The sequence below is a fragment of the Rhinoderma darwinii genome, chromosome 5 (assembly GCF_050947455.1).
Source record: "Rhinoderma darwinii isolate aRhiDar2 chromosome 5, aRhiDar2.hap1, whole genome shotgun sequence".
Classification (NCBI taxonomy): domain Eukaryota; kingdom Metazoa; phylum Chordata; class Amphibia; order Anura; family Rhinodermatidae; genus Rhinoderma; species Rhinoderma darwinii.
Window position 1 is genome coordinate 346,080,990 of NC_134691.1, and position 27,421 is coordinate 346,108,410.

At 48.3% G+C, this 27,421-nt stretch overlaps 1 protein-coding gene across 1 annotated transcript in view; it reads left to right on the forward strand.

Moving 5' to 3' along the window:
- The first annotated feature begins 6,211 nt into the window (after positions 1–6,211).
- Positions 6,212–27,421, forward strand: part of WNT9A (Wnt family member 9A) — a 147,804-nt gene continuing 126,594 nt past the window's right edge. The window contains exon 1 of the mRNA XM_075827920.1: positions 6,212–6,317. Coding sequence (XP_075684035.1) covers positions 6,238–6,317 — 80 coding nt within the window. The 5' untranslated portion in view covers positions 6,212–6,237. The remainder of the gene's footprint in view (positions 6,318–27,421) is intronic.

Consider the following 27,421-nt stretch of genomic DNA (forward strand, 5'->3'; position numbering starts at 1 on the left):
GGTGCTAGCAGTGCAGGGGTTAGGGTTGGTCCTAGTAGAATGGCAGGGGAGGTGGTGCTAGCAGTGCAGGGGTTAAGGCTGGTCCTAGTAGAATGGAAGTGGATGTGGTGCTGACAGTGCAGGGGTTAAGGTTGGTCCTAGTAGAATGGCAGTGGAGGTGGTGCTGGCAGTGCAGGGGTTAAGGCTGGTCCTAGCAGAATGGCAGTGGAGGTGGTTCTGGCAGTGAAGGAGTTAAGGCTGGTCCTATTAGAATGGGAGCGGAGGTGGTGCTGGCAGTGCAGGGGTTAAGGTTGGTTCTAGTAGAATGGCAGTGGAGGTGGTGGTGGCAGTGCAGGGGTTAAGGCTGGTCCTAGTAGAATGGCAGTGGAGCTGGTGCTGGCAGTGCAGGGGTTAAGGCTGGTCCTAGCAGAATGGCAGTGGAGGTGGTGCTGGCAATGCAGGAGTTAAGGCTGGTCCTAGCAGAATGGCAGTGGAGGTGGTGCTGGTAGTGCATGAGTTAAGGCTGGTCCTAGTAGAATGGCAGTGGAGGTTGTGCTGGCAGTGCAGGGGTTAAGGTTGGTCCTAGTAGAATGGCAGTGGAGGTGGTGCTGGCAGTGCAGGGGTTAAGGTTGGTTCTAGTAGAATGGCAGTGGAGATGGTGGTGGCAGTGCAGGGGTTAAGGCTGGTCCTAGTAGAATGGCAGTGGAGCTGGTGCTGGCAGTGCAGGGGCTAAGGCTGGTCCTAGTAGAATGGCAGTGGAGGTAGGGCTGGCAGTGCAGGGGTTAAGGCTGGTTCTAGAAGAATGGCAGTGGGGGTGGTGCTGGCAGTGCAGGGGTTAAGGTTGGTCCTAGTAGAATGGCAGTGGAGGTGGTGCTGGCAGTGCAGGGGTTAAGGTTGGTTCTAGTAGAATGGCGGTGGTGGTGGCAGTGCAGGGGTTAAGGCTGGTCCTAGTAGAATGGCAGTGGAGCTGGTGCTGGCAGTGCAGGGGCTAAGGCTGGTCCTAGTAGAATGGCAGTGGAGGTAGGGCTGGCAGTGCAGGGGTTAAGGCTGGTTCTAGAAGAATGGCAGTGGGGGTGGTGCTGGCAGTGCAGGGGTTAAGGCTGGTGCTAGCAGAATGGCAGTGGAGGTGGTTCTGGCAGTGCAGGGGTTAAGGCTGGTCCTAGTAGAATGGCAGTGGAGGTGGTTCTGGCAGTGCAGGGGTTAAGGCTGGTCCTAGTAGAATGGCAGTTGAGGTGGTGCTGGCAGTGCAGGAGTTAAGCTTGGTCCAGTAGAATGACAGTGGAGGTGGTGCTGGCAGTGCAGGTTTTAAGGATGGTCCTAGTAGAATGGCAGTGGAGGTGGTGCTGGCAGTGCAGGGGTTAAGGTTGGTCCTAGTAGAATGGCAGTGGAGATGGTGCTGGCAGTGCAGGGGTTAAGGTTGGTCCTAGTAGAATGGCAGTGGAAGTGGTGCTGGCAGTGCACGGATTAAGGTTGGTCCTACTAGAATGGGAGTGGAGGTGGTGTTGGCAGTGCAGAGGTTAAGGCTGGTCCTAGTAGAATGGCAGTGGATGTGGTGCTGACAGTGCAGGAGTTAAGATTGGTCCTAGTAGAATGGCAGTGGAGGTGGTGCTGGCAGTGCAGGGGTTATGTCTGGTCCTTGTAGAATGGCAGTGGAGGTGGTGCTGGCAGTGCAGGGGTTAAGGTTGGTCCTAGTAGAATGGCAGTGGAGGTGGCGCTGGCAGTGCAGGGGTTAAGGTTGGTCCTAGCAGAATGGCAGTGGAGGTGGTGCTGGCAGTGAAGGGGTTAAGCCTGGTCCTAGTAGAATGGCAGTGGAGGTAATACTGGCAGTGCAGGGGTTAAGGCTGGTCCTAGCAAAATGGCAGTGGAGGTGGTGCTGGCAGTGCAGGGGTTAAGGCTGGTCTTTGTAGAATGGCAGTGGAGGTGGTGCTGGTAGTGCAGGAGTTAAGGCTGGTCCCAGCAGAATGGCAGTGGAAGTGGTGCTGGTAGTGCAGGGGCTAAGACTCGTCCTTGTAGAATGGCAGTGGAGGTGGTGTTGGCAGTGCAGGGGTTAAGGTTGGTCCTAGTAGAATGGCAGTGGAGCTGGTGCTGGCAGTGCAGGGGTTAAGGTTGGTTCTAGTAGAATGGCAGTGGGGGTGGTGCTGGCAGTGCAGGTGTTAAGGTTGGTCCTAGATGAATGGCAGTGGTGGTGGTGCTGGCAATGCAGGGGTTAAGGTTGATCATAGTAGAATGGCAGTGGAGGTGGTGCTGGTAGTGCAGGGGTTAAGGCTGGTCCTAGATGAATGGCAGTGGAGGTGGTGCTGGCAGTGCAGGGGTTAATGCTGGTCCTAGTAGAATGGCAGTGGAGGTGGTGTTGGCAGTGCAGGAGTTAAGGCTGATCCTTGTACAATGGCAGTGGAGGTGGTGTTGGCAGTGCAGGGGTTAAGGCTGGTCCTAGTAGAATGGCAGTGAAGCTGGTGCTGGCAGTGCAGGGGTTAAGGTTGGTCTTTGTAGAATGGCAGTGAAGCTGGTGCTGGCAGTGCAGGGGTTAAGGTTGGTCTTTGTAGAATGGCAGTGGAGGTGGTGCTGGTAGTGCAGGAGTTAAGGCTGGTCCCAGTAGAATGGCAGTGGAAGTGGTGCTGGTAGTGAAGGGGCTAAGACTCGTCCTTGTAGAATGGCAGTGGAGGTGGTGTTGGCAATGCAGGGGTTAAGGTTGGTCCTAGTAGAATGGCAGTGGAGGTGGTGCTGGCAGTGCAGGGTTTAAGGTTGGTCCTAGATGAATGGCATTGGTGGTGGTGCTGGCAATGCAGGGGTTAAGGTTGATCATAGTAGAATGGCAGTGGAGGTGGTGCTGGTAGTGCAGGCGTTAAGGCTGGTCCTAGATGAATGGCAGTGGAGGTGGTGTTGGCAGTGCAGGTGTTAAGGCTTCTCCTAGAAGAATGGCAGTGGAGGTTGTGCTGGCAGTGCAGCGGTTAAGGTTGGTCCTAGTAGAATGGCAGTGGGGTGGTGCTGGCAGTGCAGGGGTTAAGGTTGGTCCTAGTAGAATGACAGTAGGGGTGGTGCTGGCAGTGCAGGGGTTAAGGTTGGTCCTAGTAGAATGGCAGTTGAGGTGGTGCTGGCAGTGCAGGAGTTAAGCTTGGTCCAGTAGAATGACAGTGGAGGTGGTGCTGGCAGTGCAGGTTTTAAGGATGGTCCTAGTAGAATGGCAGTGGAGGTGGTGCTGGCAGTGCAGGGGTTAAGGTTGGTCCTAGTAGAATGGCAGTGGAGATGGTGCTGGCAGTGCAGGGGTTAAGGGTGGTCCTAGTAGAATGGAGGTGGAGGTGGTGCTGGCAGTGCAGGGGTTAAGGTTGGTCCTAGTAGAATGGCAGTGGAAGTGGTGCTGGCAGTGCACGGATTAAGGTTGGTCCTACTAGAATGGGAGTGGAGGTGGTGTTGGCAGTGCAGAGGTTAAGGCTGGTCCTAGTAGAATGGCAGTGGATGTGGTGCTGACAGTGCAGGAGTTAAGTTTGGTCCTAGTAGAATGGCAGTGGAGGTGGTGCTGGCAGTGCAGGGGTTATGTCTGGTCCTGGTAGAATGGCAGTGGAGGTGGTGCTGGCAGTGCAGGGTTTAAGGTTGGTCCTAGTAGAATGGCAGTGGAGGTGGTGCTGGCAGTGCAGGGGTTGAGGTTGGTCCTAGCAGAATGGCAGTGGAGGTGGTGCTGGCAGTGAAGGGGTTAAGGCTGGTCCTAGTAGAATGGCAGTGGAGGTAATACTGGCAGTGCAGGGGTTAAGGCTGGTCCTAGCAAAATGGCAGTGGAGGGGATGCTGGCAGTCCAGGGGTTAAGGCTGGTCCTAGCAAAATGGCAGTGGAGGTGGTGCTGGCAGTGCAGGGGTTAAGGCTGGTCCTAGCAAAATGGCAGTGGAGGTGGTGTTGGCAGTGCAGGAGTTAAGGCTGATCCTTGTACAATGGCAGTGGAGGTGGTGTTGGCAGTGCAGGGGTTAAGGCTGGTCCTAGTAGAATGGCAGTGGAGGTGGTGCTGTCAGTGCAGGAGTTAAGGCTGATCCTTGTACAATGGCAGTGGAGGTGGTGTTGGCAGTGCAGGGGTTAAGGCTGGTCCTAGTAGAATGGCAGTGAAGCTGGTGCTGGCAGTGCAGGGGTTAAGGTTGGTCTTTGTAGAATGGCAGTGGAGGTGGTGCTGGTAGTGCAGGAGTTAAGGCTGGTCCCAGTAGAATGGCAGTGGAAGTGGTGCTGGTAGTGCAGGGGCTAAGACTCGTCCTTGTAGAATGGCAGTGGAGGTGGTGTTGGCAGTGCAGGGGTTAAGGTTGGTCCTAGTAGAATGGCAGTGGAGCTGGTGCTGGCAGTGCAGGGGTTAAGGTTGGTCCTAGATGAATGGCATTGGTGGTGGTGCTGGCAATGCAGGGGTTAAGGTTGATCATAGTAGAATGGCAGTGGAGGTGGTGCTGGTAGTGCAGGGGTTAAGGCTGGTCCTAGATGAATGGCAGTGGAGTTGGTGTTGGCAGTGCAGGAGTTAAGGCTGATCCTTGTACAATGGCAGTGGAGGTGGTGCTGGCAGTGCATGGGGTTAATGCTGGTCCTAGTAGAATGGCAGTGGAGGTAGTGTTGGCAGTGCAGGAGTTAAGGCTGATCCTTGTACAATGGCAGTGGAGGTGGTGTTGGCAGTGCAGGGGTTAAGGCTGGTCCTAGTAGAATGGCAGTGGAGGTGGTGCTGTCAGTGCAGGAGTTAAGGCTGGTCCTAGTAGAATGACAGTGAAGCTGGTGCTGGCAGTGCAGGGGTTAAGGCTGGTCCTTGTAGAATGGCAGTGGAGGTGGTACTGGCAATGCAGGGGTTAAGGCTGGTCCTACTAGAATGGCAGTGGAGGTGGTGCTGGCATTGCAGGGGTTAAGGCTGGTCCTAGTAGAATGGCAGTGGAGGTGATGCTGGCAGTGCAGGGCTTAAGGCTGGTCCTAGTAGAATGGCAGTGGAGGTAATTCTGGCAGTGCAGGGGTTAAGGCTGGTACTAGTAGAATGGCAGTGGAGGTGATGCTGGCAGTGCAGGGCAGAATGGCAGTGGAGGTGGTGCTGGCAGTCCAGGGGTTAAGGTTGGTCCTAGCAGAATGGCAGTGGATGTGGTGCTGGCAGTGCAGGCGTTAAGGCTGGTCATTGTAGAATGGCAGTGGAGGTGGTGCTGGTAGTGCAGGAGTTAAGGCTGGTCCCAGCAGAATGGCAGTGGAAGTGGTGCTGGTAGTGCAGGGGTTAATACTCGTCCTTGTAGAATGGCAGTGGAGGTGGTGTTGGCAGTGCAGGGGTTAAGGTTGGTCCTAGTAGAATGGCAATGGAGCTGGTGCTGGCAGTGCAGGTGTATAAGTTGGTCCTAGATGGTGGTGGTGTTGGTGGTGCTGGCAATGCAGGGGTTAAGGTTGATCATAGTAGAATGGCAGTGGAAGTGGTGCTGGCAGTGCAGGGGTTAATGCTGGTCCTAGTAGAATGGCAGTGGAGGTGGTGTTAGCAGTGCAGGGGTTAAGGTTGGTCCCAGGAGAATGGCAGTGGAGGTGGTGCTGGCAGTGCAGGGGTTAAAATTTGGTCCTGGTAGAATGGCAGTGGAGGTCGTGCTGGCCGTGCAGGGGTTAAGGTTGGTCCTAGTAGAATGGCAGTGGAGGCGGTGCTGGCAGTGCAGGGGTTAAGGTTGGTTCTAGTAGAATGGCAGTGAGCTGGTGCTGGCAGTGCAGTGCAGTGAGTAGTGCAGTGAGCTGGTGCTAGCAGAATGGTAGTGGAGCTGGTGCTGGCAGTGCAGGGGTTAAGGCTGGTGCTAGTAGAATGGCAGTGAGCTGGTGCTGGCAGTGCAGGGGTTAAGGTTGGTGCTAGTAGAATGGCCGTGCAGGGGTTAAGGCTGGTCCTGGTAGAATGGCAGTGGAGGTGGTGCTGGCAGTGCAGGGGTTAAGGCTGGTGCTAGTAGAATGGCAGTGGAGGTGGTGCTGGCAGTGCAGGGGTTAAGGTTGGTCCTATTAGAATGGCAGTGGAGCTGGTGCTGGCAGTTCAGGGGTTAAGGCTGGTGCTAGTAGAATGGCAGTGGAGGTGGTGCTGGCAGTGCAGGGGTTAGGTGTCAGTCTCAGGCACGTGGATTCAGGAGGGAGGCCGGGCAGATGCTGGGAGGAGTAGTGCTGGGGGTGGTCTTGCTCGCTGGGCTCTGCTGTGTCAGCTCCGCCTCGCTGCTCCCCAGTCTATAAGAAGAGAAGATCCGACAGCAGCAAAACTCCAACACAAAACTACATGAACGAGATGGTCAGCGCCAGAGCCGCAGCAAAATGCTGGATGGACAGGTCTTCCTGGGATGGCTGTCACTAGTAGTCCTCCTCTCCAGCGGGCCAGCGGCTGCTTACTTCGGGTAGGTGACACCCTGGACCTCCAGGAACCTGCACAATGTTATAATGACCGGGGCTCGTGTCACCAGGATCTGTGGAGATACAATGTATCTAAGCTGAGGACACCGGGACCTGTAGAGATACAATGTATCTAAGCTGAGGACACCGGGACCTGTAGAGAGCTACAATGTATCTAAGTTGAGGACACCGGGACCTGTAAAGAGCTACAATGTATCTAAGCAGAGGACACCGGGACCTGTAGAGAGATACATTGTATCTAAGCTGAGGACACCGGGACGTGAAGAGAGATACATTGTATCTGAACTAGAATCACAGGGATATATTGTAGAGAAAGTTGAGATCCGCTCAGTTCTGGTGAAGTTGCGGTACATTGTATCTGTTCTGTTGAAGTTGCGGTACACTGCATCTGTTCTGGTGAAGTTGCGGTACACTGCATCTGTTCTGGTGAAGTTGCGGTACACTGCATCTGTTCTGGTGAAGTTGCGGTACACTGCATCTGTTCTGGTGAAGTTGCGGTACATTGTATCTGTTCTGGTGGAGTTGCGGTACATTGAATGTGTACTGAATACATTATACCTGTGGTGGTGACACTGCGATTGGTGAGATTTATACATTGTATCTTTGTCGGTCCCTCTTGTGTCTCTGTCGGTCCCTCTTGTGTCTCTGTCGGTCCCTCTTGTGTCTCTGTCGGTCCCTCTTGTGTCTCTGTCGGTCCCTCTTGTGTGTCTGTTGGTCCCTCTTGTGTCCCTGTCGGTCCCTCTTGTGTCCCTGTCGGTCCCACTTGTATCCCTGTCGGTCCCCCTTGTATCCCTGTCGGTCCCTCTTGTATCCCTGTCGGTCCCTCTTGTGTCTCTGTCGGTCCCTCTTGTGTCTCTGTCGGTCCCTCTTGTGTCTCTGTCGGTCCCTCTTGTATCCCTGTCGTTCCCTCTTGTGTCTCTGTCGGTCCCTCTTGTGTCTCTGTCGGTCCCTCTTGTATCCCTGTCGGTCACCCTGGATTAGTGTTGTTCACCTGGCGCAGGTGTTTGGAGAAGTTGCTGGGTCTGGACTTGTCTCCGCTTCTTGTGAGGGTCCTGGACCCCAGTAATGTAATAGCAGCAGGTTGGCGAGGGATGGGAGAGCTGATGGGGGTTCCAGTCACGATCCCCCCCATCTCCTTTATATTAGATCCTGTGTCGCTTGTCCTTTGGTCTCTTGGGGTTTGTTGCGCCTCTTTCCGCAGGTGTTGTGATATGTGAGCGGCTGTCATGCGGCAGCCGCTGCACTTAGGACAATGGAGCTTCCTACAACCTGTAGCAGTGTGTTATATACCATGTGCCGGGCTATATACCATGTGCCGGGCTATATACCATGTGCCGGGCTATATACCCTGTGCCGGACTATATACCCTGTGCCGGACTATATACCCTGTGCCGGGCTATATACCCTGTGCCGGGCTATATACCCTGTGCCGGGCTATATACCCTGTGCCGGGCTATATACCCTGTGCCGGGCTATATACTCTGTGCCGGGCTATATACTCTGTGCTGCACTATATACTATGTGCCGGGCTATATACTATGTGCTGGGCTATATACTATGTGCTGGGCTATATACTCTGTCCTGCGCTATATACTCTGTCCTGCGCTATATACTCTGTCCTGCGCTATATACTCTGTGCTGCGCTATATACTCTGTGCTGGGCTATATACTATGTGCTGCGCTATATTCTCTGTGCTGCGCTATATACTCTGTGCTGCGCTATATACTCTGTGCTGCGCTATATACTCTGTGCTGCACTATATACTCTGTGCTGGACTATATACTATGTGCTGCGCTATATACTCTGTGTTGGACTATGTACTATGTGCTGTGCTATATACTATGTGCTGTGCTATATACTCTGTGCTGGACTATATACTCTGTGCTGCGCTATATACTCTGTGCTGCGCTATATACTCTGTGCTGTGCTATATACTCTGTGCTGTACTCCGTGCTATATTATTGTGCACTCCGTGTTGTGCTCGGTGCTGTACTGTTGCGTGCTCGGTGTTGTGCTCGGTGTTGTACTGTTGCGTGCTGTGTGCTGTGCTCGGCTCGGTGCTGTGCTCTGTGCTCGGTGCTGTACTGTTGCGTGCTCGGTGCTGTGCTGTGTTGTGCTCTGTGCTGTGCTCTGTGCTCGGTGCTATGCTGTGCTGTGCTCGGTGCTGTACTGTTGCGTGTTCGGTGCTGTGCTCTGTGCTCTGCTCGGTGCTGTGCTCGGCGCTGTGCTGTGCTGTGCTCGGTGCTGTGCTGTGCTCTGCTCGGTGCTGTGCTGTGCTGTGCTCTGCTCGGTGCTGTTCTCTGCTCGGTGCTCTACTGTTGCGTGCTCGGTGCTGTACTGTTGCGTGCTCGGTGTTGTGCTCGGTGCTGTGCCCTCCACCTCCTGACAGATACATAATGATGCTGATTATTTTCTTGGATGGTTCTTGAGTTGATCACATTGAATCTTATAGAAGAAACTTCCCTGAGTCGCCTGTTATTTTCTGTCATGTAATGTACAGCGCAGAGTAAGGAGCCGCCTGAGCTCCTTCCTGCAGATGTCCCGCAGCACAATCCGATATGGGGGAGGGGGTGAAGGCAAAAGTAATGATGATGGTGATAGTAGTGATCGTGATAAAGATTGTGGTGATAGTGATGATGATGGTAGGGAAAGTTTTGATGATGGTAGTGATAGTGATAATAATGGTGATAGTGATGATGGTGGTGATAGTGATAATAATGGTGATGATGGTGGTGATAATGATGATGATAGTGATAATAATGGTGGCGATGATGGTGGTGATAATGATGATGGTGGTCATAGTGATGATGATAGTGATAATAATGGTGATAGTGATGATGATGATGGTGATAGTGATGATGGTGGTGATAGTGATGATGGTGGTGATACTGATAATAAGGGTGATAGTGATGGTGGTGGTGGTGGTGATAGTGATGATGATGGTGGTGATAGTGATGATGTTGATAGTAGTGATGATGATGATGGCTTCCGCTAGGCTCTGTATGTGAGTATCCTGTGGTGACGGCAGCGGTGAGGTTGAGGGGTTAACCCTGTAGGGATCAATCCGGGGAAGGTCTAATGAAGGACGACCCTGATCTGCTGATCGAACAATGATCACATCAGGGGACACATCTGAGGGGTCTGGATGTTCTGCCCCTGATCTCCTAATACTGAATGATAAGTGTCTTCATGAGGAATAGTGTATTATCGAAGGATTAGATTGTGAGCTCCTGGGGACAGGGATGATGTTAGTGATACATTGTGTGAGGTTGGAGGATTAGATTGTGAGCTCCTGGGATCAGGGATGATGGGAGTGATACATCGTATGTGAGTTATGGAGATTAGATTGTGAGCTCCTGGGGACAGGGATGATGGGAGTGATACAATGTGTGAGATAGGGAGATTAGATTGTGAGCTCCTGGGGACAGGGATGATGGGAGTGATACATTGTGTGTGACATAGGGAGATTAGATTGTGAGCTCCTGGGGACAGGGATGATGGGAGTGATACATTGTGTGTGAGATAGGGAGATTAGATTGTGAGCTCCTGGGGTCAGGGATGATGGGAGTGATACATTGTGTGAGATAGGGAGATTAGATTGTGAGCTCCTGGGGTCAGGGATGATGGGAGTGATACAATGTGTGTGCGATAGGGAGATTAGATTTTGAGCTCCTGGGGACAGGGATGATGGGAGTGATACATGTGTGAGATAGGGAGATTAGATTGTGAGCTCCTGGGGTCAGGGATGATGGGAGTGATACAATGTGTGAGATAGGGAGATTAGATTGTGAGCTCCTGGGGTCAGGGATGATGGGAGTGATACATTGTGTGAGATAGGATGATATATACATTCTGTCGCGAACCTTTGAATGGGCATAAATCCCTCATGTCCAGGACACGTTTCCTGCTGCTGGGTTATGACCCTCATCCTCCGCTCTCACCTGTTACTCTGGCATTTTCCCCGCAGTTCCGCCTTGTGGCCAGCAGGGGGCTCCACTAACCTATGATTCGGCGCCGGTGGCTCCGCTGTGGATATGGGAGGTTTGGCAGGTGTATCCTGTTCTGTAAGAAAATATCAAGTGTTCCTGGGAAAGTCTCCGTGTTCTTCTCTTCTCACTTATTGCTCTTCAGTGCGGCCTCCGAACACGTGAGCGACACGACACAGAAACGCTCCTCGAGACACGCGTGACATTCTCAGCTCCACAGAGGATTCTCTGCTAATGAACGGCAGCTGTACGGAGAAAAAACGCAGCGACAACGCCGCACACCTGAGCGAGAGACGCGACACTTATATAAAGGGAGGAAAAAGAAAGATCTTCAATTAAAGGGCATCACCAAAGTCTGCAGAACATCGCTCCCCCACCCCCTGACAGATACATAGTGATATATCCTGCAGATTATTACACCACTGACCTCTCTACAGATCTGCAGAACATCGCTCCCCCACCCCCTGACAGATACATAGTGATATATCCTGCAGATTATTACACCACTGACCTCTCTACAGATCTGCAGAACATTGCTCCTCTACCTCCTGATACATAGTGATATATCCTGCAGATTATTACACCACTGACCTCTCTACAGATCTGCAGAACATTGCTCCCCCACCCCCTGACAGATACATAGTGATATATCCTGCAGATTATTACACCACTGACCTCTCTACAGATCTGCAGAACATCGCTCCCCCACCCCCTGACAGATACATAGTGATATATCCTGCAGATTATTACACCACTGACCTCTCTACAGATCTGCAGAACATTGCTCCTCTACCTCCTGATACATAGTGATATATCCTGCAGATTATTACACCACTGACCTCTCTACAGATCTGCAGAACATCGCTCCCCCACCCCCTGACAGATACATAGTGATATATCCTGCAGATTATTACACCACTGACCTCTCTACAGATCTGCAGAACATTGCTCCCCCACCCCCTGACAGATACATAGTGATATATCCTGCAGATTATTACACCACTGACCTCTCTACAGATCTGCAGAACATTGCTCCCCCACCCCCTGACAGATACATAGTGATATATCCTGCAGATTATTACACCACTGACCTCTCTACAGATCTGCAGAACATTGCTCCCCCACCCCCTGACAGATACATAGTGATATATCCTGCAGATTATTACACCACTAACCTCTCTACAGATCTGCAGAACATTGCTCCTCTACCTCCTGACTGATACATAGTGATATATCCTGCAGATTATTACACCACTGACCTCTCTACAGATCTGCAGAACATTGCTCCTCTACCTCCTGACAGATACATAGTGATATATTCTGCAGATTATTACACCACTGACCTCTTTAGAGATCTGCAGAACATTGCACCTCTACCTCCTGACAGATACATAGTGATATATCCTGCAGATTATTACACCACTGTCCTCTCTACAGATCTGCAGAACATTGCACCTCTACCTCCTGACAGATACATAGTGATATATCCTGCAGAGTATTACACCACTGACCTCTCTAGAGATCTGCAGAACATCGCTCCTCTACCTCCTGACAGATACATAGTGATATATCCTGCAGATTATTACATCCCGTTTTTTTTAACAAGGGAGCCTATGGGTGGTGGATGCGACTGTATGGCAGCAGTAAGAGGTGAACATATATGTAAGGCGCCTCCCCAGAGTCCCGGGAGGAGCGTCACGCAGCGTTCTGGCCGATCACATATATGGCCAGTGACATCAGGAGCTTTCCCGAAACAGGAGTCCCCGGCCAGTGACATCACTGATCATTTATGTGACATCAGGGGCTTCTCCGGGCTCAGTGCTTCAAGTAGCGATCTGCCCGAGGAGTTTGAGGGACGTATCCCACTGTATACCAGTATGGTGGGATATGCCGCCACCTTCCATCAGAGGCTTGTGTCGCAACGTATAACACAATGTGAACTGGGTCTTATAATCATTTTATCCCCCCCCCCCCCCCCCAGGGCAGTAATGTCCTCCAACAGCAGGAACTATCTATCTATCTCATATCTATCTATCTCATATCTATCTATCTCATATCTATCTATCTCATATCTATCTATCTCATATCTATCTATCTCATATCTATCTATCTCATATCTATCTATCTATCTGTCTGTCTGTCTGTCTGTCTGTCTGTCTGTCTGTCTGTCTGTCTGTCTGTCTGTCTATCTCTCTGTCTATCTCTCTGTCTATCTCTCTGTCTATCTCTCTGTCTGTCTGTCTGTCTGTCTGTCTATCTATCTATATCATGTCTGTCTGTCTGTCTGTCTATCTATCTATCTATCTATCTATCTATATCGTGTCTGTCTGTCTGTCTGTCTATCTATCTATATCATGTCTGTCTGTCTATCTATCTATATCATGTCTGTCTGTCTATCTATCTATATCATGTCTGTCTGTCTGTCTATCTATCTATCTATCTATCTATCTATCTATCTATCTATCTATCTATCTATCTATCTATCTATCTATCTATCTATCTATCTATCTATCTATATCATGTCTGTCTGTCTGTCTATCTATCTATCTCTTATTTGGGGGTGTTTGGGCAGAGGATCTTATGAGGTCCTGCGCTCCTTAGGAGGTAAATGTTGAGTCATGCAGTGACTGTTATGGGAAGTTTCTGGGGATTCCCTGGGGGTCTCCGGTTTCCATGAGTTGCTTTCTGATCAGTAGCCACATGTGACAGAATGCAGAGCAGCGAGATCCGCGTTATTCCTGGGGGCGCCGCTCCGCTGCACGCTCTGTCCCCGGGGGGGGGTGACCCGCGCTCTGTCCCCGGGGGGGGGTGACCCGCACTCTGTCCCCGGGGGGGGGGTGACCCGCACTCTGTCCCGGGGGGGGGGGGGGTGACCCGCACTCTGTCCCGGGGGGGGGGGGGGTGACCCGCGCTCTGTCCCCGGGGGGGGGTGACCCGCACTCTGTCCCGGGGGGGGGGGGTGACCCGCGCTCTGTCCCCTGGGGTGGGGTGACTCGCACGACACTTGGAAATTTACGCTGTTTGTCGCATTCGATAGATGTGACTGGAAGGGTATGTTCACACGGCCTATTTACGGACGTAAATCGGGCGTTTTTGCCCCGAATTACGTCTGAAAATAGCGCCTCAATAGCGCTGACAAACATCTGCCCATTGAAAGCAATGGGCAGACGTTTGTCTGTTCACACGAGGCGTATATTTACGCGCCGCTGTCAAATGACGGCGCGTAAATAGACGCCCGCGTAGAAGAAGTGACCTGTCACTTCTTGGGGCGTAATTGGAGCCGCTATTCATTGACTCCAATGAATAGCAGCGCTAATTACGGCTGTAATTGACGCGGCGTTCAAGCGCCTGCACATGCCGGTACGGCTGAAATTACGGGGATGTTTTCAGGCTGAAACATCCCCGTAATTTCAGCCGTTACGGACGCCCTCGTGTGAACATACCCGAAAGGTCTGCGACTCCCGCGCTTCTCCACTTTGGAACTTACATCTGGTTTTGTTTTATGGGATACGGAACTTATTTATTGGCGTGCGTTCTGCTATCTTTACAACAACGACACAACCTCGTAAAGGGGGCGGGGCCTGTAACCGCCAGATCAACCGCAGCGACAGAAAGCAGCCGCACGATTATGTCTCAGGCTCTGTTCACACGCAGAGTCAAAAACGTCTCAAAATACGGAGAAATAAGAGAAAAGCTCCTGATTTTCAGACGTTTTTTGTGCCACTCGCGATTTTCGCTGCGTTTTTTACGGCCGTTTTTGGAGCTTTTTCTATAGAGTCGATGGAAAACGGCTCCAAAAACGTCCCAACAAGTGACCTGCACTTCTTTTTCTCGGCCGATTTTTTTCCGCATCAAAAAACGCCACGAAAAACGCTCCGTCGGAACAGAATGCCGTTTTCCCATTGAAATCAATGGGCAGATGTTTGGAGGCGTTCTGCTCCCGATTTTTTTGGCGTTTACGGCCGTGTGAACAGAGCCTTACATGTCAAGTGTAGACAATGACCCCAAATATAAAATCCCCTGTAAATATAAGCCCTGATATGGCCACCAGGGCGACTCCTACAGGGGGTCACCCAGCTTATCCAGACTCCTGAAAGGAACCTCTGTGTAGTTCTACAGCATGACGAGGGGCCGGATGTGTCACGTGACAGCTTAAAGGGGATTTCCATGTTCATGTTACAAAAGTTTTATCACTGTAATGAAAATCTCTACAACTTTCTAATAAACGTACTATTTTCAGTACCTCTGTTTGCTGTCAAATGAATAGGAACACCAGAGGCTGCAACCCTTTCCGTTTGGGATTTTGAGTCATGTTGCTCTGCCTGCACGTCGATGTTTGCAGCGTTTTTCGCCTGCGGCTATTGAGTGCGCCATGAAATACGCTTTCTCTGCCTTCCATTGATGTCAACGGGAGGTCAGAGGCGTAAACGCCCAAAGATAAGGCTTGTCCCTCCTTTTTCCCGCGAGACGGTTTTTCCGCTCGCGGGAAAAAACTGCCTCCGCCTCCCATTAAAATCAATGGGAGGCATTTTCTGCCGTTTTCCGATGCGGTTTCCGCGTCAAAAAACTTGTAAAAAAACTCTGTGTGAACTCGCCAAAGCTGAGGGTTTGTTTTAATCGCATCCAGTCCAGACAAGCCTTTGCACGGTAAACAGCAACAACACAAATCTCTCCCCTGTGCTGATAGTTTGTTACAATGTATCAGTGCCGGTAAAATGAATCAGTCTGGAGTCCATCAAAAAGCATTGTCTGGACTGGATACAATGTAACAACCCTCAGCTGTGAGAAGTATTAGGTCTGTATAGGTTTTAGCTTCTTGATGTAAACAAAAATGTTCCTATGCACGGACAGCAAGCAGAGATATGGTGTAAATGGCGAAGAAGTGATACACTATTTCTATTACAACATTATACAATTATTACAGGAGCGCAGACGAGTCATTTGCGTTACAATGGGCGTATCTAGACATGAGCGCTGCGGCGTCACTGTGACGGATGACAGGCTGCGGTGCTGCCAGGATGGGGCTCCGTGGGCCACAAGAGGACTCTGTATTCTTATAGGGACGGTGTCAGGGGGCAGCAGGTGGCAGGCCTTCACGTTGGCGTTCCGCTGGCATCTGCAACTACTGGTGTCTGACATTTCCTTTTAGTAGCTGAGATCGGGGGAGTCCAGATGTGACAGCTGGAGAAGGGAGCGCCCGCGCATTCACCCGCATGGAGCTGCGTACACACACATGCCCAAACTGTATCATTAATAATTCCACAACGCTGACGAGGGCACTCCCGAAAACAGGGACATTCACATTTATAGGACTAAAGGGACATTAAACCTGCTGAATGTTTCCTCTCCATGTGCCCTGCAGCTGAATACAAGCTATTGTTCTCTGTTATCAGACATGTCAGGCTGGGGGAGGATGACTGTAGGACAGGTGAATACAATCTATTGTTCTCTGGTATCAGACATGTCAGGCTGGGAGAGAATGACTGTAGGACAGGTGAATACAAGCTATTGTTCTCTGTTATCAGACATGTCAGGCTGGGAGAGGATGACTGTAGGACAGGTGAATACAATCTATTGTTCTCTGTTATCAGACATGTCAGGCTGGGGGAGGATGACTGTAGGACAGGTGAATTTAATCTATTGTTCTCTGTTATCAGACATGTCAGGCTGGGGGAGGATGACTGTAGGTCAGGTGAATACAATATATTGTTCTCTGTTATCAGACATGGCAGGCTGGGAGAGGATGACTGTAGGACAGGTGAATACAATCTATTGTTCTCTGTTATCAGACATGTCAGGCTGGGGGAGGATGACTGTAGGACAGGTGAATACAGTCTATTGTTCTCTGTTATCAGACATGTCAGGCTGGGGGAGGATGACTGTAGGACAGGTGAATACAATCTTTTGTTCTCTGTTTCAGACATGTCAGGCTGGGGGAGGATGACTGTAGGACAGGTGAATACAATCTATTGTTCTCTGTTATCAGACATGTCAGGCTGGGGGAGGATGACTGTAGGACAGGGGAATACAATCTATTGTTCTCTGTTATCAGACATATCAGGCTGGGGGAGGATGACTGTAGGACAGGTGAATACAATCTATTGTTCTCTGTTATCAGACATGTCAGGCTGGGGGAAGTGGACTGTAGGACAGGTGAATACAATCTATTGTTCTCTGTTATCCGACATGTCAGGCTGGGGGAGGATGATTGTAGGACAGGTGAATACAATCTATTGTTCTCTGTTATCAGACATGTCAGGCTGGGGGAGGATGACTGTAGGACAGGTGAATACAATCTATTGTTATCTGTTATCAGATATGTCAGGCTGGGGGAGGATGACTGTAGGACAGGTGAATACAATCTATTGTTCTCTGTTATCAGACATGTCAGGCTGGGGGAAGTGGACTGTAGGACAGGTGAATACAATCTATTGTTCTCTGTTATCCGACATGTCAGGCTGGGGGAGGATGATTGTAGGACAGGTGAATACAATCTATTGTTCTCTGTTATCAGACATGTCAGGCTGGGGGAGGATGACTGTAGGACAGGTGAATTTAATCTATTGTTCTCTGTTATCAGACATGTCAGGCTGGGGGAGGATGACTGTAGGTCAGGTGAATACAATATATTGTTCTCTGTTATCAGACATGGCAGGCTGGGAGAGGATGACTGTAGGACAGGTGAATACAATCTATTGTTCTCTGTTATCAGACATGTCAGGCTGGGGGAGGATGACTGTAGGACAGGTGAATACAGTCTATTGTTCTCTGTTATCAGACATGTCAGGCTGGGGGAGGATGACTGTAGGACAGGTGAATACAATCTATTGTTCTCTGTTATCAGACATGTCAGGCTGGGGGAGGATGACTGTAGGACAGGGGAATACAATCTATTGTTCTCTGTTATCAGACATATCAGGCTGGAGGAGGATGACTGTAGGACAGGTGAATACAATCTATTGTTCTTTGTTATCAGACATGTCAGGCTGGGGGAGGATGACTGTAGGACAGGTGAATACAATCTATTGTTCTCTGTTATCAGACATATCAGGCTGGGGGAGGATGACTGTAGGACAGGTGAATACAATCTATTGTTCTCTGTTATCAGACATGTCAGGCTGGGGGAAGTGGACTGTAGGACAGGTGAATACAATCTATTGTTCTCTGTTATCCGACATGTCAGGCTGGGGGAGGATGATTGTAGGACAGGTGAATACAATCTATTGTTCTCTGTTATCAGACATGTCAGGCTGGGGGAGGATGACTGTAGGACAGGTGAATACAATCTATTGTTATCTGTTATCAGATATGTCAGGCTGGGGGAGGATGACTGTAGGACAGGTGAATACAATCTATTGTTCTCTGTTATCAGACATGTCAGGCTGGGGGAAGTGGACTGTAGGACAGGTGAATACAATCTATTGTTCTCTGTTATCCGACATGTCAGGCTGGGGGAGGATGATTGTAGGACAGGTGAATACAATCTATTGTTCTCTGTTATCAGACATGTCAGACTGGGGGAGGATGACTGTAGGACAGGTGAATACAATCTATTGTTCTCTGTTATCAGACATGTCAGGCTGGGGAGAGGATGACTGTAGGACAGGTGAACACAATCTATTGTTCTCTGTTATCAGACATGTCAGGCTGGGGGAGGATGACTGTAGGACAGGTGAATACAATCTATTGTTCTCTGTTATCAGACATGTCAGGCTGGGGAGAGGATGACTGTAGGACAGGTGAATATAATCTATTGTTCTCTGTTATCAGACATGTCAGGCTGGGGGAGGATGACTGTAGTACAGGTGAATACAATCTATTGTTCTCTGTTATCAGACATGTCAGGCTTGGGGAGGATGACTGTAGGACAGGTGAATACAAGCTATTGTTCTCTGTTATCAGACATGTCAGGCTGGGGGAGGATGACTGTAGGACAGGTGAATACAATCTATTGTTCTCTGTTATCCGACATGTCAGGCTGGGGGAGGATGATTGTAGGACAGGTGAATACAATCTATTGTTCTCTGTTATCAGACATGTCAGGCTGGGGGAGGATGACTGTAGGACAGGTGAATACAATCTATTGTTATCTGTTATCAGACATGTCAGGCTGGGGGAGGATGACTGTAGGACAGGTGAATACAATCTATTGTTCTCTGTTATCAGACATGTCAGGCTGGGGGAAGTGGACTGTAGGACAGGTGAATACAATCTATTGTTCTCTGTTATCCGACATGTCAGGCTGGGGGAGGATGATTGTAGGATTGGTGAATACAATCTATTGTTCTCTGTTATCAGACATGTCAGGCTGGGGGAAGTGGACTGTAGGACAGGTGAATACAATCTATTGTTCTCTGTTATCAGACATGTCAGGCTGGGGGAGGATGACTGTAGGACAGGTGAATACAATCTATTGTTCTCTGTTATCAGACATGTCAGGCTGGGGGAGGATGACTGTAGGACAGGTGAATACAATCTATTGTTCTCTGTTATCAGACATGTCAGGCTTGGGGAGGATGACTGTAGGACAGGTGAATACAAGCTATTGTTCTCTGTTATCAGACATGTCAGGCTGGGGGAGGATGACTGTAGGACAGGTGAATACAAGCTATTGTTCTCTGTTATCAGACATGTCAGGCTGGGGGAGGATGACTGTAGGACAGGTGAATACAATCTATTGTTCTCTGTTATCAGACATGTCAGGCTGGGGGAGGATGACTGTAGGACAGGTGAATACAATCTATTGTTCTCTGTTATCAGACATGTCAGGCTGGGGGGATGACTGTAGGACATGAGAATACAATCTATTGTTCTCTGTTATCAGACATGTCAGGCTGGGGGAGGATGACTGTAGGACAGGTGAATACAATCTATTGTTCTCTGTTATCAGACATGTCAGGCTGGGAGGGAGGATGACTGTAGGACAGGTGAATACAATCTATTTTTCTCTGTTATCAGACATGTCAGGCTGGGGGAGGATGACTGTAGGACAGGTGAATACAATCTATTGTTCTCTGTTATCAGACATGTCAGGCTGGGGGAAGTGGACTGTAGGACAGGTGAATACAATCTATTGTTCTCTGTTATCAGACATGTCAGGCTGGGAGAGGATGACTGTAGGACAGGTGACTACAATCTATTGTTCTACATGTCAGGCTGGGAGAGGATGACTGTAGGACAGGTGAATACAATCTATTGTTCTCTGTTATCAGACATGTCAGGCTGGGGGAGGATGACTGTAGGACAGGTGAATACAGTCTATTGTTCTCTGTTATCAGACATGTCAGGCTGGGAGGAGGATGACTGTAGGACAGGTGAATACAATCTTTTGTTCTCTGTTATCAGACATGTCAGGCTGGGGGAGGATGATTGTAGGACAGGTGAATACAATCTATTGTTCTCTGTTATCAGACATGTCAGGCGGGGGGTGGATGACTGTAGGACAGGTGAATACAATCTATTGTTCTCTGTTATCAGACATGTCAGGCTGGGGGAGGATGACTGTAGGACAGGTGAACACAATCTATTGTTCTCTGTTATCAGACATGTCAGGCTGGGAGAGGATGACTGTAGGACAGGTGAATACAATTTATTGTTCTCTCTTATCAGACATGTCAGGCTGGGGGAGGATGACTGTAGGACAGGAGAATACAATCTATTGTTCTCTGTTATCAGACATGTCAGGCTGTGGGAGGATGACTGTAGGACAGGTGAATACAATCTATTGTTCTCTGTTATCAGACATGTCAGGCTAGGGGAAGTGGACTGTAGGACAGGTGAATACAATCTATTGTTCTCTGTTATCAGACATGTCAGGCTGGGAGAGGATGACTGTAGGACAGGTGAATACAAGCTATTGTTCTCTGTTATCAGACATGTCAGGCTGGGAGAGGATGACTGTAGGACAGGTGACTACAATCTATTGTTCTACATGTCAGGCTGGGAGAGGATGACTGTAGGACAGGTGAATACAATATATTGTTCTCTGTTATCAAACATGTCAGGCTGGGGGAGGATGACTGTAGGACAGGTGAATACAATTTATTGTTCTCTCATCAGACATGTCAGGCTGGGGGGAGGATGACTGTAGGACAGGTGAATACAATATTTTGTTCTCTGTTTCAGACATGTCAGAATGGGGGAGGATGACTGTAGGACAGGTGAATACAATCTATTGTTCTTTGTTATCGGACATGTCAGGCTGGGGGAGGATGACTGTAGGACAGGTGAATACAATCTATTGTTCTCTGTTATCAGACATGTCAGGCTGGGGGAGGATGACTGTAGAACAGGTGAATACAATCTATTATTCTCTGTTATCAGACATGTCCGGCTGGGGGTGGGGCGATGACTGTAGGACAGGTGATTACAGTCCTGGCCGAAAGTTTTGAGACTGACATACATTTTGGTTATCACAGTTTGCTGCTTCGGTGTTTTTCTATTTTTTTTATTTGGATGTTTCTATGGCAACTGAAGTACAATTAGAAGTATCTCATAAGTTTTATTGACAAATACATCAAGTTTATGCAAAGATCTAATATTTGCAGTGTTGACCCTTCTTCTGCACTTCTCCCTGGCATGCTGGATGTCAGCTCCTGGGCCTAATCCTGACTGATGACCAATTCTTACCTAACCAGTGCTTGGAGTTTATCACAATTTCTGTGGTTTTGTTTGTCCTCCCACTTTTTGAGGATTTTCCACAGGTTCTTAGGCCTCATGTACACTTCAGTTTTTTCCTTCAGGGTGCTATCCGATTTTGTCACAGATAGCACCCTGAACCCATTCATTTCAATGGGGCCATGCACACCTCAGTTTTTTTGACGGTCCCGTTGCTCCTTTCCGTTCCAAAGTAGAGCATGTCCTACTTTGGTCCGGGATTCCGTGACTGTGAGGCCCATGCAAGTCAATGGGGCCGTCAAAAAAACTGAAGGCACACGGAAGGCATCCGTGTGCCGTCCGTGTGTGATGGAGCCATTGCCTAGCAACCGCCGGGCGGGCAGAAAAACATGACAAAAATATTACACTAATCGGCAGCCACTTGTCTCTATGAATAACTGATAGAGAAAAGAGGCTGCTGATTAAAAATAAAATAAAAAGCCTTTCATACGTACCCGGTCGTTTTCTTGGTGACGAGTCCCTCTTCTTCCTCCAGTCCGACCTTCTTTTGTGACGCGGCAGCCTGTGATTGGCTGCCGAGACCGCGGCAGCCTGTGATTTGGCTGCCGAGGGCGCGGCAGCCTTTGATTGGCTGCCGAGGCGGCGGCAGCCTGTGATTGGCTGCCGAGGCGACATGGATTGAACGTCAACGCTGGAGGCCGGACAGGAGGAATGTAAGTATGATTTTTTTTTTTTATTACATTATTTCCGTGCGCCGAGCATGGTACTGTCACCCTGGACAGTACCATGCTCGGCGCACGAAACGGAAACACGGAGTGCACACTGAAACCACTTGGCCGCTAAAACGAGTTCACCGACCCGTCAAAAGCGGCCGTGAAAAAGGTGTCGGAAGTGTGCATGAGGCCTTAGTGGGATTGAGATCTGTGGAACTTCCTGGCCGTGGACTCAAAGTGTCAATATTTTGTTCACTGAACCACTTAGTTCTCAGTTTTGCCTTGTGACATGGGCTCCGTCATGCTGGAAAAAGCATTATCACCACCATACTTCTACTGGATGGCTGGGAGTATTTGCTCCTGGATGGTTGTGAGAAGTTGCTCTTGGATGGTTGTGAGAAGTTGCTCCTGGATGGTTGTGAGAAGTTGCTCCCGGATGGTTGTGAGAAGTTGCTCCCGGATGGTTGGGGGAAGTTGCCCCTGGATGGTTTGGAGAAGTTGCTCCTGCATGGTTTGGAGAAGTTGCTCCTGGATGGTTGGGGGAAGTTGCTCCCGGATGGTTGGGGGAAGTTGCTCCCGGATGGTTGGGGGAAGTTGCTCCCGAATGGCTGGGGGAAGTTGCTCCTGGATGGTTGGGGGAAGTTGCTCCTGGATGGTTGGGGGAAGTTGCTCCCGGATGGTTGGGGGAAGTTGCTCCTGGATGGTTGGGAGAAGTTGCTCCCGGACGGTTGGGAGAAGTTGCTCCTGGATGGTTGTGAGAAGTTGATCCTGGATGGTTGGGGGTTAGTTGCTCCTGGATGGTTGGGGGAAGTTGATCCTGGATGGTTGGGGGTTAGTTGCTCCCGGACGGTTGTGAGAAGTTGCTCCTGGATGGTTGTGAGAAGTTGATCCTGGATGGTTGGGGGTTAGTTGCTCCTGGATGGTTGGGGGAAGTTGCTCCTGGATGGTTGGGGGTTAGTTGCTCCCGGATTGTTGGGGGAAGTTGCTCTTGGATGGTTGGGGGAAGTTACTCCTGGATTGTTGGGGGAAGTTGCTCTTGGAGGATGTTTAGATCCCATTCTTTATTCATGGAAGTGTTCTTAGGTACAGTAAAATTGTGAGTGAGCCCAGTCCCTGGATGAAATCACCCCCACACAAAAAGGTCTCCGGATGCCTTACTTTTGATATGAAACAGGACTCATGGTAGCGCTCACCTTTTCTTCTCTGGACAATCATTTTTCCAGATGTCCCAGACAGTGTGAAGGGGCTTCATCAGAGAAAAAAACTTTACCCCAGTCCCCTGCAGTCCATTCCCTGTGCTTCCTGCACAATGTCAGTCTGTTCTTAATGTGTTTCTTGGAGAGAAGTGGCTTTCTTGCTGCCCTTCTTGACATCAGGCCGGCCTCCAAAATACTTCACCTCACTGTGCTTGTAGATGTACTGACACCTGCCTGCTGCCATTCCTGAGCACTCTCTGCACTGCTGTTGAACCGATCCCGCAACTAAATCCTCTTTAGGAGATGGTCCTGGCGCTCGCTGGACTTTCTTGGTTGACCTGAAGCTTCTTCACTGCAATTGAACCTCTCTCCTTGAAGTTCTTGATGATACAATAAATGGTTGATTTAGGGGCAATCTTACAAGCAGCAATGTCCTCACCTGTAAAGCCCTTTTGATGAAAAGCAATGATGACTGCATGTGTTTCCTTGGAGGTAATCATGGTTAACAGAAGAAGACAATTATTACAAGCACCATCCCACTTTTAAAGCAACCAGTCTGCGCTTATAATTCAGCAGGACAGAGTGAGATCAGCCGCCTTGTCCTCGTTCACACTTTTTCCTGAGATAACGAGACGATCACTGAAATGTCAGCAGGTCGTGTTGTGGCCGGACTGAAATGCAGTGGAAATGGGGTGTTTGTTAAGTTAATTTTCATGGCAAGGAATGACTTTACAGTAATTGCAATTCTTCTGATCACTCTTCATAACAATCTAGAGGTAACGCAACGTCCGCTATAAAAACTGGAGCAGAAAAAACGGTGTGAAAATCAGAATTTGTGTGTCTCAAAACTTTTGGCCAGGACTGTACAATCTATTGTTCTCTGTTACCAGCCATTTCAGACTGGAGAGGGGTTGACTTTAGGACAGGTACATAAAATCTATTGCTCTCTGCTATCAGACATGTCAGGCTGGGGAGAGGATGACTGTAGCATTGAGATGAGTGACATCCCAGAACCCTCCCCCCATGATCACTCCTTTATATCACATATCTCCATAAGTGTGACTGATATCAGCCGCTTCTCTTATATCACTATAGTACTATTATATCCCCCAGAGACATTTACATCATATGTGACTGATATCAGCCGCTCCTCTTATATCACTCCAGTACTATTATATCCTCCAGAGACATTACATCATATGTGACTGATATCAGCCGCTCCTCTTATATCACTCCAGTACTATTATATCCTCCAGAGACATTACACCATATGTGTGACTGATATCAGCCGCTCCTCTTATATCACTCCAGCACTATTATATCCTCCAGAGACATTACATCATATGTGACTGATATCAGCCGCTCCTCTTATATCACTCCAGTACTATTATATCCTCCAGAGACATTACATCATATGTGTGACTGATATCAGCCGCTCCTCTTATATCACACATCTCCAGAGACATTACAGCATATGTGACTGATATCAGCCGCTCCTCTTATAACACTCCAGTACTATTATATCCTCCAGACATTACATCATATATGTGACTGATATCAGCCGCTTCTCTTATAACACTCCAGCACTATTATATCCTCCAGAGACATTACATCATATGTGTGACTGATATCAGCCGCTCCTCTTATAACACTCCAGTACTATTATATCCTCCAGACATTACATCATATGTGACTAATATCAGCCGCTCCTCTTATAACACTCCAGTACTATTATATCCTCCAGAGACATTACATCATATGTGACTGATATCAGCCGCTCCTCTTATATCACTCCAGTACTATTATATCCTAGAGAGACATTACACCATATGTGTGACTGATATCAGCCGCTCCTCTTATATCACTCCAGTACTATTATATCCTCCAGACATTACATCATATGTGTGACTGATATCAGCCGCTCCTCTTATATCACTCCAGTACTATTATATCCTCCAGAGACATTACATCATATGTGTGACTGATATCAGCCGCTCCTCTTATATCACTCCAGTACTATTATATCCTCCAGAGACATTACATCATATGTGTGACTGATATCAGCCGCTCCTCTTATATCACTCCAGCACTATTATATCCTCCAGAGACGTTACATCATATGTGTGACTGATATCAGCCGCTCCTCTTATAACACTCCAGTACTATTATATCCTCCAGAGACATTACATCATATGTGACTGATATCAGCCGCTCCTCTTATATCACTCCAGTACTATTATATCCTCCAGAGACATTACATCATATGTGTGACTGATATCAGCCGCTCCTCTTATATCACTCCAGCACTATTATATCCTCCAGAGACATTACATCATATGTGACTGATATCAGCCGCTTCTCTTATAACACTCCAGCACTATTATATCCTCCAGAGACATTACATCATATGTGACTGATATCAGCCGTCCTCTTATAACACTCCATTACTATTATATCCTATAGACATTACATCATATATGTGACTGATATCAGCCGCTCCTCTTATAACACTCCAGTACTATTATATCCTCCAGAGACATTACATCATATGTGACTGATATCAGCCGTCCTCTTATAACACTCCATTACTATTATATCCTATAGACATTACATCATATATGTGACTGATATCAGCCGCTCCTCTTATATCACTCCAGTACTATTATATCCTCCAGAGACATTACATCATGTGTGAGTGATATCAGCTGCTCCTCTTATATCACTCCAGCACTATTATATCCTCCAGAGACATTACATCATATGTGTGACTGATATCAGCCGCTCCTCTTATAACACTCCAGTACTATTATATCCTCCAGTCATTACATCATATGTGACTAATATCAGCCGCTCCTCTTATAACACTCCAGTACTATTATATCCTCCAGAGACATTACATCATATGTGACTGATATCAGCCGCTCTTCTTATAACACTCCAGCACTATTATATCCTCCAGAGACATTACATCATATATGTGACTGATATCAGCCGCTCCTCTTATATCACTCCAGTACTATTATATCCTCCAGAGACATTACATCATATGTGACTGATATCAGCCGCTCCTCTTATATCACTCCAGTACTATTATATCCTCCAGAGACATTACATCATATGTGACTGATATCAGCCGCTCCTCTTATATCACTCCAGTACTATTATATCCTCCAGAGATATTACATCATATGTGTGACTGATATCAGCCGCTTCTCTTATATCACTCCAGCACTATTATATCCTCCGGAGACATTACATCATATGTGTGACTGATATCAGCCGCTCCTCTTATATCACTCCAGTACTATTATATCCTCCAGAGACATTACATCATATGTGTGACTGATATCAGCCGCTCCTCTTATAACACTCCAGTACTATTATATCCTCCAGAGACATTACATCATATGTGTGACTGATATCAGCCGCTCCTCTTATAACACTCCAGCACTATTATATCCTCCAGAGACATTACATCATATGTGACTGATATCAGCCGCTCCTCTTATAACACTCCAGCACTATTATATCCTCCAGAGACATTACATCATATGTGACTGATATCAGCCGCTCCTCTTATATCACTCCAGCACTATTATATCCTCCAGAGACATTACATCATATGTGACTGATATCAGCCGCTCCTCTTATATCACTCCAGTACTATTATATCACCCAGAGACATTACATCATAAGTAACTGATATCAGCCGCTCCTCTTATAACACTCCAGTACTATTATATCCTCCAGAGACATTACATCATATGTGACTGATATCAGCCGCTCCTCTTATAACACTCCAGTACTATTATATCCTCCAGAGACATTACATCATATGTGTGACTGATATCAGCCGCTCCTCTTATATCACTCCAGTACTATTATATCCTCCAGAGACATTACATCATATGTGACTGATATCAGCCGCTCCTCTTATATCACTCCAGTATTATTATATCCTCCAGAGACATTACATCATATGTGTGACTGATATCAGCCGCTCCTCTTATGTCACTCCAGCACTATTATATCCTCCAGAGACATTACATCATGTGTGACTGATATCAGCCGCTCCTCTTATATCACTCCAGTACTATTATATCCTCCAGAGAAATTACATCATATGTGTGACTGATATCAGCCGCTCCTCTTATAACACTCCAGCACTATTATATCCTCCAGAGACATTACATCATATATGTGACTGATATCAGCCACTTCTCTTATAACACTCCAGTACTATTATCTCCTCCAAAAACATTACATCATATGTGTGACTGATATCAGCCGCTCCTCTTATATCACTCCAGTACTATTATATCCTCCAGAGACATTACATCATATGTGTGACTGATATCAGCCGCTCCTCTTATATCACTCCAGCACTATTATATCCTCCAGAGACATTACATCATATGTGACTGATATCAGCCGCTTCTCTTATAACACTCCAGCACTATTATATCCTCCAGAGACATTACATCATATGTGACTGATATCAGCCGTCCTCTTATAACACTCCAGTACTATTATATCCTCCAGAGACATTACATCATATGTGTGAGTGATATCAGT